General features: G+C 44.5%; 1 protein-coding gene and 1 non-coding gene across 3 annotated transcripts; both read right to left on the minus strand.

The window, feature by feature from the left end:
• Positions 1-1963: 1963 nt before the first annotated feature.
• On the minus strand, positions 1964-8621 carry RPL39 (ribosomal protein L39). 2 transcript variants are annotated; one of them, XM_088482831.1, is made up of 3 exons: positions 8513-8621; positions 7798-7901; positions 1964-2142 (listed from the first exon to the last, which is right to left on the minus strand). In XM_088482831.1, exons 1-3 carry the CDS (start codon positions 8513-8515, stop codon positions 2094-2096), a joined length of 156 nt encoding a protein of 51 aa, XP_088338957.1. In that variant the 5' UTR covers positions 8516-8621; the 3' UTR covers positions 1964-2093. The 2 variants fall into 2 exon arrangements, with proteins under 2 accessions (XP_088338957.1, XP_088338956.1); XM_088482830.1 differs by lacking the exon at positions 8513-8621 and adding an exon at positions 8358-8480.
• Positions 2240-2372, minus strand: LOC148511689 (small nucleolar RNA SNORA69). The gene has a single exon (XR_015880241.1). It is a non-coding gene; the product is annotated as a small nucleolar RNA SNORA69 (small nucleolar RNA).
• Positions 8622-17825: the final 9204 nt, after the last annotated feature.

The raw sequence follows: 17825 nt of genomic DNA on the forward strand, positions 1-17825 counted from the left end.
ATAGGGAAAATAGCTGACAGTATGTGAAAGTAACAGACAGCAGCGCTAGCCCAAAGTCACATACAATACAGAATATTGAAAACCTTGCAGTATCTGCGCCTCATCAACTAACCAGACCTCAGCCTGTTAGGAAACAGCGCTGCATACACTGACCTTGCACCGGAGGAGAGGTATGCAGAGGGACCCAGACCACGATGCCCGCGTTAACAGCTTCCAGCAGCGTTTGCCACATGTATTAAAATGGCCACCGAGGAGCGGAGGGAGGGCTGGTCCGGGGGCGGAGCGCATGCAGATGCCTAACCACCTTGTGGAGAGGCCGTGTGCAGCGGGAGAGGCGCCGGCTGCATAGCAGGGAAAGCGCGCTCCCCTGGCATGCATTTAACCCCTGGGACGCTGGACATTTACTGTTTCTGTCCAGTCCTCAGTCCCAGGGGGTAGTGGAAAGCGAAGGGATTAGTAGCCTGGTTCCACACTGCAGCCAGTCCCCAGGGAGCCCCCTGCCTGGGGAATAAGGACTGTGCTACTCGGCTGGGACCCACCGCGGGACCTTGCCGCTTACCTGAACCCCCGTAAATCCGGCCACAGTCCGGGGAACCAGGGCCACCGCTAGCTGTGACCCCAGTCACCCACCAGCATCCCCAGATCAGTACCGGCGTTCTGGTACCAGCGGGGTGTAGGAGCGATGATATGGACGTGTACAGACTGTCCATGTTGTCTGCTCGTTAGAGGTGCATCCACAGCTGCATTGAAGAACTTCAGGGGCCTGCAGACCCCCACTCTGTACGGTGCATCAGACTTCGGCAAGGCACAGGACGAAAACGGAGTGCCTGAGGCTCGGGGGCGGGGTATAGGAGAGGGACCCCAGTGCATCCTGGGAGGATGGAGAAGTTTTCAACTCTGTTGTACCTGGATGTCTGCCGCCATCGCCTATACCCCAAGGTGTCCTGTGGATACCCTATGCAACCTGAAGTAGAAATGTATGTATTTACACCCCTTGCATTGCAATATGGTTTGCTCAGGTACATAGTTAAGTGCTATCTCTCTCTCTATTCCCAAGTCTGAATCAGGCCCTTAGATCACTAAAAATGCAAGCTTTTTTTTCCCGTGGAAATGCTTCTGTGGTGACAGGTTGAAAATTGAAATGTAAGGGAACGGGGGAATTAGCCCATTGCACAAAAATGTTTAAAATCCTGAAAACATTGCATCTTAATCATTGTGTTCTCCCTTCACTTCAAACTGTCAGCATTGAACATGTGTGGAAAAAGTACTTGCATTCAAAATGCTTGTCTGACACCACCCTAAAGTTCCATGAGTTTGTGCTGGCTTAGGGCAAAGAGAAAAAAAAACAAAACCTCCTTTTCAAGCTGTCATACTGCAGTCAAACATCCATAACATCAAGTGCAGTCAAACATCTAGATGAGAGGCTCCCCTCATAACACACATACATAATCACAAGCTAGGTTGTAGGGAAAGAGTGATCATGTTTGACAATAAAGCGTTTAAGAGACAGATATTCTTCCTGGAAGTTATCTGACACTTGTGTATTCAGTGCACAATCTGCCAAGTATATAGAAAGGAGATTGGGACCACTGAATTTGAATAAGGAAGCTTTAATTGCAGGTGCATCGTTTTTGCAGGTTTAGGTGTATATTTTACTGAATGTACATGTACTGCTCTTTATGCTGTTCTTTCGTTAGCCATTTCAAGAACTAAAATAAATTTGAACCCTTTACATACAGAAAATAAATTCCTTTCACAATTATTGTTCCTTACTGCATTGTTTTTGACGCTCCTGGTGCCCATTCAGTACCTGGTCACAATGCTTGCATTTGTAGCTCCCAATGGTTATGTTAAAGCCGATATCTTTTTTTGGTAAATAGTTTAACTTAAATTTGTTCCCATTTCTTACACAACTAATTTGTACCCATTTTGTTACCTCAAACATTTCAAAAGCACAGACAAATTCAGATGTTATGTTTTCATTTATTTCCAAAGGAAAGAGCAGTTACTACTACAAAATATAACTGTATAAGGAGATGTGGATCAGGTCTTCAGAAGGGGCCCACAGGGAGCACGCCTGCCATCTGCACAGTCTACAGGCCGAGCTTGGTCCTTCTCCAGTGTCTCCTCTTGGAGTTATACCTGTGGGTATAATTAGATATTATATTAATGAGTCCTTGTACAATCACAACTATAGCATTTCAAAATATATCTCTAGGAACGTATAGAACGTAGAATGAACTGTAGATGTTAACTCTGAAAGATTTCACCCACATACAGGTGAAGCCATCAGACAAGCTGACATCGTTAATCTCAGCAGGATAATGACAGCACTCCCACAAAAATGAAGTACTGTAATTGCAGCCTGCTTTAGGAATTTGTACCAATTATTTTTACAAAAGAATAATAAAAAAAAAAACTAATGTGCATCAAAATGGCTAAACAGATCGTAAAAAGTGATATGGCAAAAATGAAAGCATTCCTCATTGCGGGCAGTTCGTCAGTTTGGCTTACCCCTCTCTAATGGTAAAGAAATAGGGGGCCGCGTTTTTTATGATCAGATGAAGGATGTCAGTGGAAGGTAGCAGGGGGGGTCCAGTGGAGATACCCCTATTGCCACAAGGGAGGGGTTACTGAATGTGTACCACACTTTTTTTTGGTTTGGAAGTTTCAAATAATTTTTTTTTTCCACACTGAATACAAGGGGATAAAGCTGATTAACATCTCTGGCCTCTACTAGGAACCAGAGAGATGACCGAGGCACTGCTAATTTTATGAGGTCTGACCCTCATGGGGTATTTGTTCCCAGTGATTTGACAAGCTACATTCTCATGAATACTAGCTTAGCCCGTACGACTGTATCTCCGTTACATGTAACTGGGGTACATTAAAAAAAAATTGAACAGTTCTCCAGGTGGCTGAAATCAGTGCTATTCCCAGGCACCATCTACAACTGTAACTTCCTAAAAGTAAAAGCAAACGTCAGACTATTATTTCACATTATACAGACACTCACCATTCTGTCAGGACAGCTTCTATCAGGATTTAACCAACAGAGCAACACATAACGGGACGCCTGCGCTCGGAATCCTTCCGGTCAGAATCCCGACAGGGTTAGGATATTGACATCTGTCGGTCGGTATCCTAACCCTCCCTTCCCGATGCCTGAACCTAACCTCCCCCCAAGTGCCTAAACCTAACCCTCCTCCCACCCTGCTTACGGGTTGCCGGCGCCGGGATTCTGAGAGGTGTTGGGATTCCAGCGCTGGTATTCTAAGCGCCTGCATCGGGATATTGAACGTATCCCTTAACTATTTTTGGTGATCAATAAACGCTCTTCAATCGTCAAAACATTACATTTAGCACCATTGTTAACACCAGCAGTGCAGCTATGAGATGACAAAGCCTGACTACAATGAAAGCCCAAAGCTCCTGTGGGTGGGTAGAATATTTTGTTTGACCGATGTCGTTTGCAGCCATACCCGATCGGTTGTGCAGCACAGAAGATGTGGGAAAGATTTCTGGACTGCACAACCTGACATACACATACATACACACACACACACACATACATAATGGGAGGTGCTACCTGATGAGACTAATTGCAGGCACAGAAACAGACAAATCTCAGGTGCATGGAGTCTGTGTTTATATGCAGCTGCTCCTAACTACCTCTTTACACTGCACTTTTCTTACTATGGTGGTGCCCTTGGGCAGCTTGGCTGGGCCAGTTTTGGGGGGTCCTGCGCTCTGGATTTGAACCCTAGTATGTTAGGGACCTACCCGACAGAGGTTACCTGGATATGGTGGGTAGGCCCATAACCTTGGCCATGATTATGCTAAAAACCTCTATTGATTGCAAAATTTTATTGCATTTATATATATTATTAATAATATAGTTCTGCACCTGAGATTTGTCTGTTTCTGTGCCTGTAGCACAGAAGATGGCAGATATACCGGCCATCTGCTGGTGTGTACGGGCGACATGCTGCGGGCACCCAGCAGTGATTGACAGCTCAAGTAGGCAGGCGATTTAAATGGCCGCCCATTTGAGCTGTCAAGCCCAGCTGTACTATTGGCAAGTGTGTAAACTGACTTAATGATTGGCAAGTGTATACGCAGGGTTATTTGCTAGAAAGATGACAATATGGATACAGTGTGTGCCACATTCAGACCGTCTCCAGTAACTTTTCACTGAAAAGAAGCTGTACTACTGTGACAGCTTACGCCAGGTACACACTAGATGATGTCTAGTGTATATGACATCAGCGGGAACTGGCATAAACACCTGCAGATGCCGGCAGCTACGATTGGGGGGGTGGGTATACTGCATGTGGCAGACAATGCCAGCTCCGACGGACGATATCGTCCGTCGGATCGGGCATTGTCAGCGACATAGCGGAAGCACTTGCCGATGTGGACGATTTGCTGGCCTGATCTGCCGAATCTGGCAACATATCGCCTAGTGTGTATGCAGCTTTTGTGCTCGCTGTTAACGTATTCTTCCCAATCCATAACAAAGCAGCCAAGAGCCAGCAACAGGTGCGTATGCTCTTGTCACCAGCCACCCCCATTATTTGCTGCAGGAGACAGCAATATCAATCTATTTTCCTGGTCGGCTGTGAGTCTGCCAGCTGAGCAGATTGGGAAGCACATGCAGTATTGCTCTCCCTGTTGCTCCTTACATTACACAGCAGAAGTGGCAGGTACAGGTCATGTTATCAGGTGCAGGAGTGCCTAATAAAGGGTTTGGCATGCTGAGTGATATATATTTTAGACCTTTTCCACCAGTTTTAAACAAATTTTAGGGCGTTTAGGGTAAGATGGCCTGATGGAGGCCCAGCGCTTCAAAACACTAGGCATGACCCTTATGCACAGGGAACGCTGTTTGCCTCGTTGCGAACCAAAGTTTCGAGCCAAAACCGAACAGCTCATCTTTAATTACACTGTACAACAAAAATACTTTTAATGTTTCCTTTCTAAAAATAAATAGTTACACATTACCAATTTGGGGTCAAGAAAAACAAATGACAATATTTTATAATCTCTAATTTTTGAACTACCCTATTTGCACTATATGTACTTCAGTAATAGGTTAATTTATAATTGCTTTTCAATAAGACTGATATTTTCTTAAGATACCAAATAACAGTTGTACCAATTAAATCAAATCGCTAAGAACACAAAACAAACAGCAACCGAAAATACTACCGATGTGTCCTTACACAACTTTGTTGCAGTCGCACTAAAAAGATCCTCTTGGCGCACAGATCCCTTGAGGCTGCTAGCGCCGGGCATTTTTTTTTCCCTTGCTTAAAAAAATTCTAAAAGGTGCATACATACGGAACGATATGTGAACGTTGGCTGTTCATCGTTGGTGATATCTTTGGTGTGTGGATGAATAATATTGCTCAGCCTGCACACCAGGAATTTCAAGTGAGATCGCTCAGTGATACTGTTCGCTGAACAGATCGCCCCGTGTGTACCCAGCATAAGTCACAATGCAATGTAACTATGACGTACCAGTCTGTGCTGATTGTTATGCGACACTTGTGTTTGTATTTCCTCCAATATCTATTCTCAAAACTCTTTTGTCCCAGAAGACTGGGGACCACTCACATGCCTCACTCCTTTAAAATACTGGCTCTAAAGGGAATCAGTATGAATGACCGCAGGTAGCATTGAAGATCCTGACAGGGGATTTAGGCAAGTATAACTAACCCTAGCCCCCCACCCCCACCTCCTTCCAATTTACTAAAAATGCATTCATTCAATTACTCTACTAAAAATAAGTCACCATTTCAAGCAATTGTATAGACCATGGGCAAATGTAATAACCAAAGATTTGCAGGAGCTGGCGCAATAATCATTAGATTTAAAGTGGCAATCAGTTTACAGGCAAAACCAGGTTGGTTTTGAGTTTAAAACCCTAAAATGACACTCTCATTGGCCTATTACATTTGGCTCCACATGCCCATTCACAATCCAGTTCTGGACTCATCTGAGTTTCAGAATTAGTAACCCCTAACCGCTTCATGGCTAATGCCGCATATCCACTAGCAGATATTAATAAGCGATTGCACGATTAAGACATCGCAGTCGTGCAATCACTCATTAAACGTGCACTACAATGTCGGAAACCACCGATGCGCGCTCCCACTGGTCATTTCCGCCATCAGTCATCAGATAATCATGCTGGTCAATCTGCCGATAACGACAGATTGGCCATGTTCAGGGATGATGGAGGGTGCCTACACTTAATGACTAATCGTTCAGTGTAGGCACTGCAGGGGATGGGGAACGACTGTACAATTACGATGTCGTAATCGTATTGTCGTTCCACTATCAGTGGATAGGCACCTTAAGAGCTGGACCACAATTCCAACAGTCTTTAGTGGGCTTTCAGAACCAAGTTCTACATGCGAATGCCAAACCTCACACCTGAATATAGAAGGAGAGGCAACATAGGATAGGGGCTATATTTGCAGATTAGGCCCCCCCAAAAATGCACAAAATTTGGACACGCACTATAAAGTTAGAGGTACACATTAGACGACTGACGGACGGCCAAGCCGATCCACAATCCGACAGAACATATGGCGCGGTCCATACACACTGCACGATCTGGTGAACAACCGCACAATATGTCGTTCCCCCGCCGCATTAGATTGCCCAGCATGTACAGCAGATGCTATGAACGGACACTGCGGGAGCGCGCATGGGCCGACATAGCGGGTACAAACTTGCTGATATATCAGCCCGGCAACATATACTCTATTGCGTACTCAGCTTAAGACTGCTACACAGATCAAATAAGATCCTAGAGCAGGAGGTTCCCAAAGTCTGACATTATAGTCCAGTTTTTAAGGCTATCCATGCATGAGCACAGGTGACTTAATTAGTACCTCAATTTGATTTAAACATCTGGACTCAAGCCTGGATATCCTTAAAACCTGGACTGTCATGTCAGAGTCTGGGAAACTGACCTAGAGAATTTTTCTTTTTTTTTTTTTTTTTTAAAACAGTTAGCCCAAGTACTAGCTCTGGAAGACACTAATAAAAAAGCATCACTTACCCTGCTGTACATAGCTTGATTTCTGACAGTAGGTTAAGTCAGACTACATGGAAATCCAAATGAAACAGACCACATGGCATGTTCTCAATGCAACAGTTATTGCATAAAGGGACTTACAAGAGTTTCCATAAACTACACAGCATATTGTTGATTTTATAGCCATGTGAGCACTCTAGATTATATCCAATTAACAACTGGTTTGTAATCCACATAAGAATGTGTGCTGCCTGAAGATATACGTAAAATGTATCGAAGCAAAGAAATCTGTGGAGACAACCCCTTTCCTTCTCCAAACTGCACTCTTGTTAGCATATAAAGCCAATGTTTAACCAAGAGTTCACAATACACAGCATCGCTCCAGCTCATTATATATTAGCACACAATGGGGTAAGATGTATGAAGCTCTGGAAAGTGATAAAGTGCAGAGTGATAAACGACCGACCAATCAGCTCACAACTGTCATGTTACAGGCCATGTTTGAAAAATGACAGGTGGGAGCGGATTGGTTGGTCGTTTATCACTCTGCACTTTATCACTTTCCACAGAGTCATACATCTGCCCCATTACTATTTAAAGCACAGCGCTGCAATGGCATCAGGACCAGTGATCCCAAACCCTGCTCTATTACCACTAAGCGGTGCATCCTAACAGGTTGCACATACAGTGTAGTTTAACAGGGGTGTCCATAGACGTTCTCAATATCTGACAAAACAAACACATACCTGATCTTATTGCCAGTCTTCATTCTGATCCACTGTGGGATTGGCCTGTTCTGCTTCTGCTTCTTTGCAAGAAACCTCTTAATTCTGAAGGTCTTGTGCGATGACTGACGAAAGAGACGGAGCACACACATTAGTCACGTCCATCAAAACTAAGGTCATACACCGCATACCAAACTGAACAGTAACTGTCATTATATACATCTACATTTACAGGCAAAGTCAACAAACATATTACCATTGAAGAATGTATCACTAGTCTATAGTGAATAATCTATAACAGGAGAGCATAGGCTCCTACCCTACCAGCTGCATCCTTCCCAGCCACCCATTCACATTACATCCATCTGCAGCACATGCACTAGTAGCCAGAAAGACAGTCACAGTACTCTCAATGTATACATGTAATGTACATACAGTATAGTAGGTGCAGTACGTACACACACGCACAACAGTCATGAGATAATGTGGGGTCATTCATAGCAAAGCTGGAGACACAGGCATAACCCGGGGATACGAATACCCCGGATGCCGGCACATTACTGCAGGAGGGCGCTGCGCACCATAGAGCTGATCCCAGTCCTGCAGGAGTCACCCTCCGCTATCCTGTACAATAATACCAGCCTGACGGGTCGGCTCGGCGTCTCCGCCACCACAGCAGCTATAAGCATCGCTGAGGTAACGTATTACCGCCGAGGATTACATCGGATGCACTCACCATGGTGAACTGGAGCAACCCTGTCACCACAATGGCGGCTGAGAAAGAGGAAACAGGAAGCCGGGAGGGAAGAGGTTAGCAGTGCGGAACAATAGAGACCAAAATCAGGGAGACGTTCTGTACGGATCTATACGAAGACGAGCGCCATCTAGCGGCAGCGAGACGTTTTGCATGTCTCTAAATTCTACTATGTTGCTGTGGTGTTATGTCTATAGATAGACTTTACATCCATCACAACCAACTGCACCTTTAGAGCAGATGAGTGAATATTTCTAAATAGCGTTACCTGATGAATAATTATAAAGTAAGCAATGCATTTTATTTAATACATGAAAATATGTGAAATTAGGTTTAAATGATTTGCATCCTATTTCTGTTCAGATTTCTTAATTTTATTACGTTAGCCATTGTTGGCAACAGGCACGATTCATTATTGATCGCAACTGCGATTATGCACGCAATCGGCCAATTGTTCGCAGTGCATCGCAGTGCACGTGCGCGACCCATCGCAGGGTGATTGATACCGTTTGGGAGTGGTGCCAGGGGGTGGTTGGTGAAACGCAGGCGTGCCAGTGCGTTTGAACGCCGTTGCAGGGGCGTGCATAATTAGCCATTGTGATGCCATACGCAGCTTGGACTTTCACTGTGTGCTCTGAAGTTAGCAATTCCTGAGTAAAGTCTGACCTTGTGCAAGTGTGCGTGATGCTGTGATTGTACTCGATGTTACCGACAGTTTTGCAGTCTTGCTAAGTATTACGGATGTGTGTAAGGTAAGAAGATGGGCGTCCTTATGTTAGGCTGCGTATGGCATTGCGATTGCAATCATTAGCATATCTTCGCAGTGAGACTGCGTGCGTAATCGCTATTGCAATCACAAAAGCAAGTCTTACTGAATCAGACTCTATGAACAAAACACTGAGGGTGCATACACACGCAACGATTTTTTGATCAATTATCGTTAAACGATATAGTTTAACAATAATCGTTTGTAAAAATCGTTCACTTTCTGAGTCAAACGATGAACGATTATCGTTCATGCGCGTTCACGTTTGTAGTTTGTAGTTGTAGTTTGTAGTTCAGTCAGACTTGTCAACTGAACGATTTTCAGTAAGTTAATATGCAAAAATCGTTTGTAGTTCTAAAAAATCGTTCATTACATTTAGTAAATGAACAACTTTAGTAAACGATTTTAGTTAATTTTTTCAAGGGAAAAAATCTTTACTAAAATCGTTCATTAACTAAATCGTTGTGTGTGTATGCAGCTTGAAAGATACCATGGAGCACATCAGTGTTTGACAGAGCCCAACAGTAAATCGAGTTGTAACGGCCAAAGAAGAATTGAAAATAATATATTTTATGTAGCACATACCAGGATATACAGCAGTCTACAACAAAGTCATATTTTACCAATAGTTTTGAGACACCTAATGGAAATAAACCATTTTTTCCACGAATCAAACACCTACCAAGGATGCCTAGGCCAGGGGTCTACTGTGGATCTCCTGGTAACTGTGATGACCACTTCAAACGCTTTGTGTATTTACATTTTTTTCAACTATTTGATGTTTATTTTCCAAAGAAAGGAAATGTTACTAAAAGCAAAAAGGGAGAGGTGTAGTGTGTGGCAACCCCAACTTGTAATTAAAGTAAAGAGTTTACCTTGTGTGTTATGGTTCGGTCTTCATTCATCTTGCGGAGAGGTGAGAGTAATGGAAGCACATGAAGAGGTGATGAGGCAGCTTGTATTTTGTGATCACAGGTTTATTAGAGGGTCAGCAGGGAACTTGCATAAATAACACACCTCACTCAATGAGGCAACCTACATAATGCAATTTCAGTGAGGTAAACACAGATTACGCATATTAAGCAAAATACTTGCACGCTACTACACAAATTTGCATAATGTTACTTTGGCAATGAAATATACAATATAAGGCAACTTTCACGTTATTATTCACAGTTGAATGCAGTACTCATTAAATATCCCTATTTCACACAGCTACACACTAAAAGAAATCAATTCTGCAATAATGACTGTACCGAACTTGCTAATAACCCAAATGTTCATGGGACTTTAAGACGTCACCCTATGCTCCTACCCATCTTCGCTGCTGCAGCCGGTGGTGCTCTTATAGATCAGTTTGTTTTTACCATGGTACTAGTCCCACTTAGTGCGGCTTTTGTTAGTATCCAATCTGGAAGGAAAGAATCGCCAATATGTCCATGGAAGACCTGCACGCAGTACAGCAATTCAGCCACAGGATGCTGATACAACTTTCCTCTCTATAGGCACACTCAATTCACTGGCAATCAGGGGATTATTTAGTATTCATATGCAACTGTCACTAGTAGATTGTCCCGCAATTCTATCCCAGGCCACTGGGGTTATATTATCTCCATTAAGTAGTATACTTCAACTCTCAAGTATCAAAGAATTATTGGTGCTGTGAATAAAAAAGTCCTTGTATGATCCGGAAAACATGCAAGGTTAACAGTAGTAAAGTTTGGCCAGTGAGGCAGATAGCTTGTGTACAATGGAAGTAATGATAACACTAAAGCTGGGTACACGCCTACAAATTTTCTGTCCAACCATCCAACTAGTTGTTTGGTTGGAATGAAAATCTGGTAACGTATGGGAGTAACTGATGATCAGCAATTTGCTCCTAAATGCCAGAAAATAGATGAAAATGGTCGTTTAGATCAAACATTTAACAAAGTTGTGTAAAAAATTTGTTTAACCACTTAACTGACAAATTCTTTTTCCAAAAACCGCTCCAAAATTGTCGGTTTCTTTTATGATTGAATTAGGTCAAGAACATAATTTGAAACTTATCCATCACTATTTTATTTGAAAATTATATATTTTTTAAATATAGTATACCATAAAAACAGCAATTTTTATGTTATACTGTAGTGATGGCCATTGAACGCTATACCATCGATGGTTCAACCATCGTTAGAAGTCATTGATTGTTTAGCGATGGGTCGAGATCCGTGTAGACCACAACTGCCGATGTTTCCTAAACATCGATTGAGGGTTGCCATCGATGGTGCAAAATTGTTGGCCACCAGCAATGGCAAACCACTTGTTTTCAGTCAGACCATCGATGAGCTATGAGAACAGCGCACTCCGGGTCACGATGACCTGGAGTGTGCTGCTAGCCGGCCGATTGGTCCGGCTTCAGTGGCGCTTGGAGATGACGTCATCTCCAAGCGACCACTTTCACTCCACAAAAGCCGGGTCTATGCAGATCCGACTGCGGTGTGAGCGGCGCCGACTCGGGAATATCCCGAGTTGGCGCCGGCAAAATTCCGGGTCTGATCCGGATAGGAACTTTGTTCCAACTCCGGGTCAGACCCGGAATTTAGGTGGAAAAGGGGTATTAGTGTGCCTTGAGGACCGAGGTTGGGAATGACTGCGGTAGGGTATAGTTCCCCTTCAGATACTTTACCTGGAAGTGACGTGAACTGAGGGCGGAAGTGCAGTTTCCTGCCCACACAGTCCAGCAAAAAAAGAAAGTTGGCCGCTCGACTCGCTACATGATTATACTCCCCCTCTATGCCCACTTGGATGGTAGGGAATGACGTTGGACACTGGCTGATGACGTCAGGGTCAATCTACGGAAGGGGATCTAGCTGCTTCCATGTCTATATGCAGTTAGTTGGTGGCCATCTTGTGGTTGGCAAAATTACTATTCAAGACAAGTGCTGCTGTTAGCCTGGGGCCATCTTATGGTTGGCAGAATAAGTTGTGGATGGCAATAGGACGGCACCTTCTCTTACAAGCAGTGGAACTGGAATGAGGGTGCTTTGGGGTTACTCTATGGTTGCTGCTGCACCGGCGGTCTGTGACAGGGAAGATGACTAGCCTGTACTGTGTGCTGCCGCTATGGCTGTATATCTCCGCGAACGGCCCTTGCTGCCGCGGCGGCCGCCTTGACAGTGTCCTGCTTGGTGGTGCCCTCGGTCCCAGCTCCCCACTGCCGTGGCTCACCTGACCCAGTCAACCTTCCGCGGGTCCTCAGCGGCTGTTCTACACTTCACTGGAGCCTTGCAGCTCGGCGGTCTCTGCTCCATTACCAAACGCTGCACGCCACACTTCTCCTCCGCTCCTGGCGCTCACTCTATGCTTCACTCTCTTCTTCGCGCGTACACCTGGCCGCACCCCTCACTTAGGACGGCCTCCTCCAATCAGCGCCTGCTGTCCCCGTGCTTCACACGTGGGGGAGATATGTATTAACTCCTTCCTGGCCCAAGTCTGTATTAACCCCTCACGGTCCTAGAGGTGTCTGTTTCACGGGTGTCACATGGACATGGGAGGATATTCTTGCATTTGGTGGTCTGGATGGTGTCTATCAAATGTTGTGTACCTCCTGGATGATCAGTGTATAAAAGGAGAGGGGAGGTTTTATACTTCCTGGAATGTGCGCTATTTTCTGTGGCCTACTGCACTGTATGTGGGGTTAATTGTGGAGAGTGTCGGATTCAGCACATGTATAATACAAAGCTGAAGGGACTTTGCGGCAGAATTATACTGGGTACACACTTGTGTGACAGGCAATGATGCCGTTGACCAGGGACACCCTGGGCATCGCATGATTGCCGGTACTCACTGCAGCGATTAATGAAGGACAGAACGGTCACTTGTTATACATAATATACATATACATAATATACATTACGCCACATGCGATATCATCAGGTTTTATGTGTAGCACATCAAACCTGACGACATCGCTTATCGTGCATAACACTGCATGATATGCACAATTTGTCATTCTGATTGGCCAAATTAGAACGACATCGCTCCAGTGTGTACCCAGCTTAAGGCAGCTGGATGATGCTAAAACAACATCTCTGAGCAGAAAAGTCTTTGTTAGAGCAAGTGTTTTTTGCAAGATCTATCCCGGCAGTGTCTATAAATATGGCGGTGAGACTTCAGCAACACACGCCGAAAAAACGGCAAAAATGTTATACACCGCATCACAAATCTTATTAAATAGACCTCTGTTTATTTTGATATTGGAAAGAATGACAAATGACATGGCAAAAATCTCCTATAAATAAATCACCAATGTACATTATTTTACGCTGAAAGCATACTTAATATTTCACCATAATTCTTTTCTATGCAAAGTTGCTAAAGTACAAACACAATACAATATATAAAAGGAAATAATATAATAGCTGCCTATTTGTACAAAACTTCTCCTCTAAATAGATGGGTTGCTGTAGGCATCGATCACTATCAGAAGTATAGTAGATTACAAATGTGAATTCAACACGTGCGCTCCAGTACACTGACAATAGGACCCTTCAGTGTAGTAGTGTCACCGCACACTCCCGTAAGAACACATTCAGAATAAAAATATCACCAATGGGTCCTGCGGTGCTAGGAAGTTTAAAATGACTTGGCAATCTTCTTATTCAACCCGAGCACTAGCAAACAAGAAAACAGTGCAATGTGATAACACACTTCTTTAGTCCAATAGCATATATACTGGCTCTCCTACCGAATGCGGTGGTCTACATATGCAGTAGACAGAAAGGCATGTATGGGAGCAGATAACACCGTATTGAGCAGTAGGCCTCAACAATGGTTCTTCCTCCACTCTTCCGTATCACACCATCCACCCGGTAAGCATGTGGAATAGATTTAAAAGAACTCCAATAGAATAATACTGTATTTATTAGAGTAACACACAAAGAACAAATATTCAAACATAATGGGATAAAGTGGCCTCTCACCAGATGTTTTGGTCTACCAGGTAAAATAGTAGACACAAAAGGCAACAGACAAGAAATCCAGGCATCCCCAGGTACTCTTGTCCAGCTGCTAGGTAAGGTCCCACAAGTCCCAACAAGTGTCCCTCCCTCCCAATGCGTTTCGATACTAAAAATATGTATCTTCCTCAAGGCATAAGGAGAAACCAAATGGGGCAAACATTTATACACCCCTACCACCAACCAATATCAGACCTATTTCCAGACATGGATCATCTAAAGACTAATCCTCAAAATAAAAACCCTTAATTCTAAGACCAAACATGCCGCTCCACTTCTTCCGGAGTACTCATAATCCTGCTCAATAGGAGTGACGTCATCCCTATGCGTCGTCCTGCATATTTTAATTGGCCTCAAATTGGACCCATTCTGCGAGTGTGCAGAATAGGTCCTGCTAACTCGCTCGCAGGCTGTCAGCAGACTGTCAGTGATTGACAGTCTGCTGCTGTTTGGGGGCGGTGATGCCCTCAGTTTCCCGAAACTAAGGCATGTCGCCGCTTTTGCGGGGGATGGAAGAAGTCAGGATCTCCGTTGGCTGAAGGAGATTTCCTGGCCTCCTCCTCTAAACTGCGGCGGCCAGCTGCGGGACACTATAGGTCTGAATCATTACATCTTTTTGCATTATGGGTATATTTCCTCAACACTACTCACATAGATTGGGGTGCCTCACTCGGACCTCAGTGTTTGCTCCCAAGCGATATTCTTAATATGCAATTGCTCTGTCTTCTATTTAAAGATTGATTGTATACTATATCTGCTGGTATATTTACCTATCAGACCTATACACATATACAGTCAGGTGCATAAATATTGGGACATTGACAGAATTTTCATATTTTGTCCTCTATTCACCACCACAATGGCTTTGAAATGAAACAAACAAGATGTGCTTTAACTGCAGACTATCAGATTTAATTTGAGGGTAATTACATCCAAATCAGGTGAACGGTGTAGGAATTACAACGGTTTCTATATGTGCCTCCCACTTTTCAAGGGGCCAAAAGTAATGGGACTATCAACTCAAAAGCTATTTCATGGACAGGTGTGGGCTATTCCCTTGTTATTTCATTATCAATTAAGCAGGTAAAAGGTCTGGAGTTGATTCTAGGTGTGACATCTGCATTTGGAATCAGTTGCTGTTGACTCTCAATATGAGATCCAAAGAGCTGTCACTATCAGTGAAGCAAGCCATCATTAAGCTGAAAAATCAAAACAAACCCATCAGAGAGATAGCAAAAACATTAGGTGTGACCAAATCAACTGTTTGGAACATTCTTAAAAAGAAAGAATGCATCGGAGACCTCAGCAACACCACAAGACCCGGAAGACCACGGAAAACAACTGTGGTGGATGACAGAAGAATTATTTCCCTGGTGAAGAAAAACCCCCTCACAACAGTTGGCCAAATCAAGAACACTCTCTAGGAGGTAGGTGTATATGTGTCAAAGTCAACAATCAAGAGAAGAGTTCACAAGAGTGAATATAGAGGGTTCACCACAAGATGCAAACCATTGGTGAGCCTCAAAAACAGGAAGACCAGATTAGAGTTTGCCAAACAACATCTAAAAAAGCCATTACAGTTCTGGAACAACATCCCATGGACAGATGAGACAAAGATCAACTTGTACCAGAGTGATGGGAAGAGAAAAGTATGGAGAAGGTGTCACGCTGGGCGGCGGGTTTTGAAAGCCGAGGTCTGAGGCTGTGGGAGGAGGCGAAGGCAAGGGGCCTGGACGTATGATCTCCGCATCCACAAGTCTTGGTCGTTGGCTAGACCTAGTCAATGGTGCGGAGTCTAACTCACAAGGAGGTGTTCGCCAGTGACCCCTCCAAGCGGGATATGGGCTTGTGCGGCTCCCTGTAAGCAGGTCGCAGTCCTTTGACTTGGTGACCAAGGCCTGCAGGGAAAAGAGAATCAAAACACCTGTGGCCCAAGGGTAATGCCTGGAATAGGCACGTGGGGAGTGGGATAGAACTCCTGGCTGGAGAAAGGCACGTGAGGTGCTGGCTAGAGAGGTGTGGAGATTTATTGGTAGGCTGAGGTAACAGCTGGATATCCCACGAAGTATATACCGGATTGCCGGCCGGAGATCATGCGCTAGGGTGCAATGAGATGAAGGGTTAACCTGCACACAGGCTGTTATGGTGAAAGCACTGCGATGAGATGAAGGGTTAACTTGCAAACAGGCTGTGATGGTAAAAGCACTGCGGTGAGACGAAGGGTTAACTTGCAAACAGGCTGTGATAGTAAAAGCACTGCGGTGAGATGAAGGGTTAACTTGCAAACAGGCTGTGATGGTAAAAGCACTGCGGTGAGACGAAGGGTTAACTTGCAAACAGGCTGTGATGGTAAAGCACTGTGGAGAGATGAAGGTTAGCTTTCACACAGGCTGTTGATAGTAAAGGCATTGTGGAGAGATCGCTTAGAAGCTTCTGGAAGAAACACACTGGAAGCACGGGAACCTGGAACGAGACTCCTCTAGTTACACTAGCGGCAACAATGAATGTTCAGGCAACTACCTGGAGCACAGGAGCCGGATATATACCCCAGGAAGCCTGCTGATAGGCCCACAGCGTTTGGTGACCAACCAGGCCACCCAGGGAAGGAAGTACTGACATAGGAAAAGTGTCATGGCGGCGCCCATGACGAAAACTGCGATCCCCGCTCACCGGGTCACCTGACACCACAGCTACAGGGTGAATGCTCAGCTCCTCCCACGTCGCGACGCCAGCCGCCCAACTAGTCAGAGGAAGCCGGCGGGACGGTAAGGGACGGCCGATCCCCGGCTGAACTCTGACAGAAGGAAAGGAACTGCTCGTGATCCAAAACATACCGCCTCATCAGTGAAACATGGTGGTGGTAGTGTCATGGCGTGGGCATGTATGGCTGCCAATGGAACTGGTTCCCTTGTATTTATTGATGATGTGACTGCTGACAAAAGCAGCAGAATGAATTCTGAAGTGTTTCGGGCAATATTATATGCTCATATTCAGTCAAATGCTTCAGAACTCATTGGACGGCGCTTCACAGTGCAGATGGACAATAACCCGAAGCATACTGCAAAAGCAACCAAAGAGTTTTTTAAGGCTAAAAAGTGAAATGTTATGCAATGGCCAAGTCAATCCCCTGACCTGAATCCGATTGAGCATGCATTTCACTTGATGAAGACAAAACTGAAGGGAAAATGCCCCAAGAACAAGCAGGAACTGAAGACATTTGCAGTAGAGGCCTGGCAGAGCATCACCAGGGATGAAACCCAGCGTCTGGTGATGTCTATGCGTTCCAGACTTCAGGCTGTAATTGCCTGCAAAGGATTTGCAACAAAGTATTAAAAAGTGAAAGTTAGATTTAGGATTGTTTATTACTTTTGGCCCCTTAAAAAGTGGGAGGCACATATAGAAACCGTTGTAATTCCTACACCGTTCACCTGATTTGGATGTAATTACCCTCAAATTAAATCTGAAAGTCTGCAGTTAAAGCACATCTTGTTTGTTTCATTTCAAAGCCATTGTGGTGGTGAATAGAGGC

The sequence above is a fragment of the Taudactylus pleione genome, unplaced genomic scaffold, assembly GCF_031769625.1.
Source record: "Taudactylus pleione unplaced genomic scaffold, aTauple2 ptg000296l, whole genome shotgun sequence".
Taxonomy (NCBI): Eukaryota; Metazoa; Chordata; class Amphibia; order Anura; family Myobatrachidae; genus Taudactylus; species Taudactylus pleione.

What these genes read in the sequence shown, in the direction of transcription:
- RPL39 (XM_088482830.1), bottom strand. Translation starts at nt 8,465, where the DNA reads ATGCTTATAGCTGCTGTGGTGGCGGAGACGCCGAGCCGACCCGTCAGG. An exon ending in GGACTGGGATCAGCTCTATG is followed by an intron (nt 7,902 to 8,357) that starts GTGCGCAGCGCC and finishes CTCTTTCGTCAG; the next exon opens with TCATCGCACAAGACCTTCAG. An exon ending in AAGACTGGCAATAAGATCAG is followed by an intron (nt 2,143 to 7,797) that starts GTATGTGTTTGT and finishes TTATACCCACAG; the next exon opens with GTATAACTCCAAGAGGAGAC.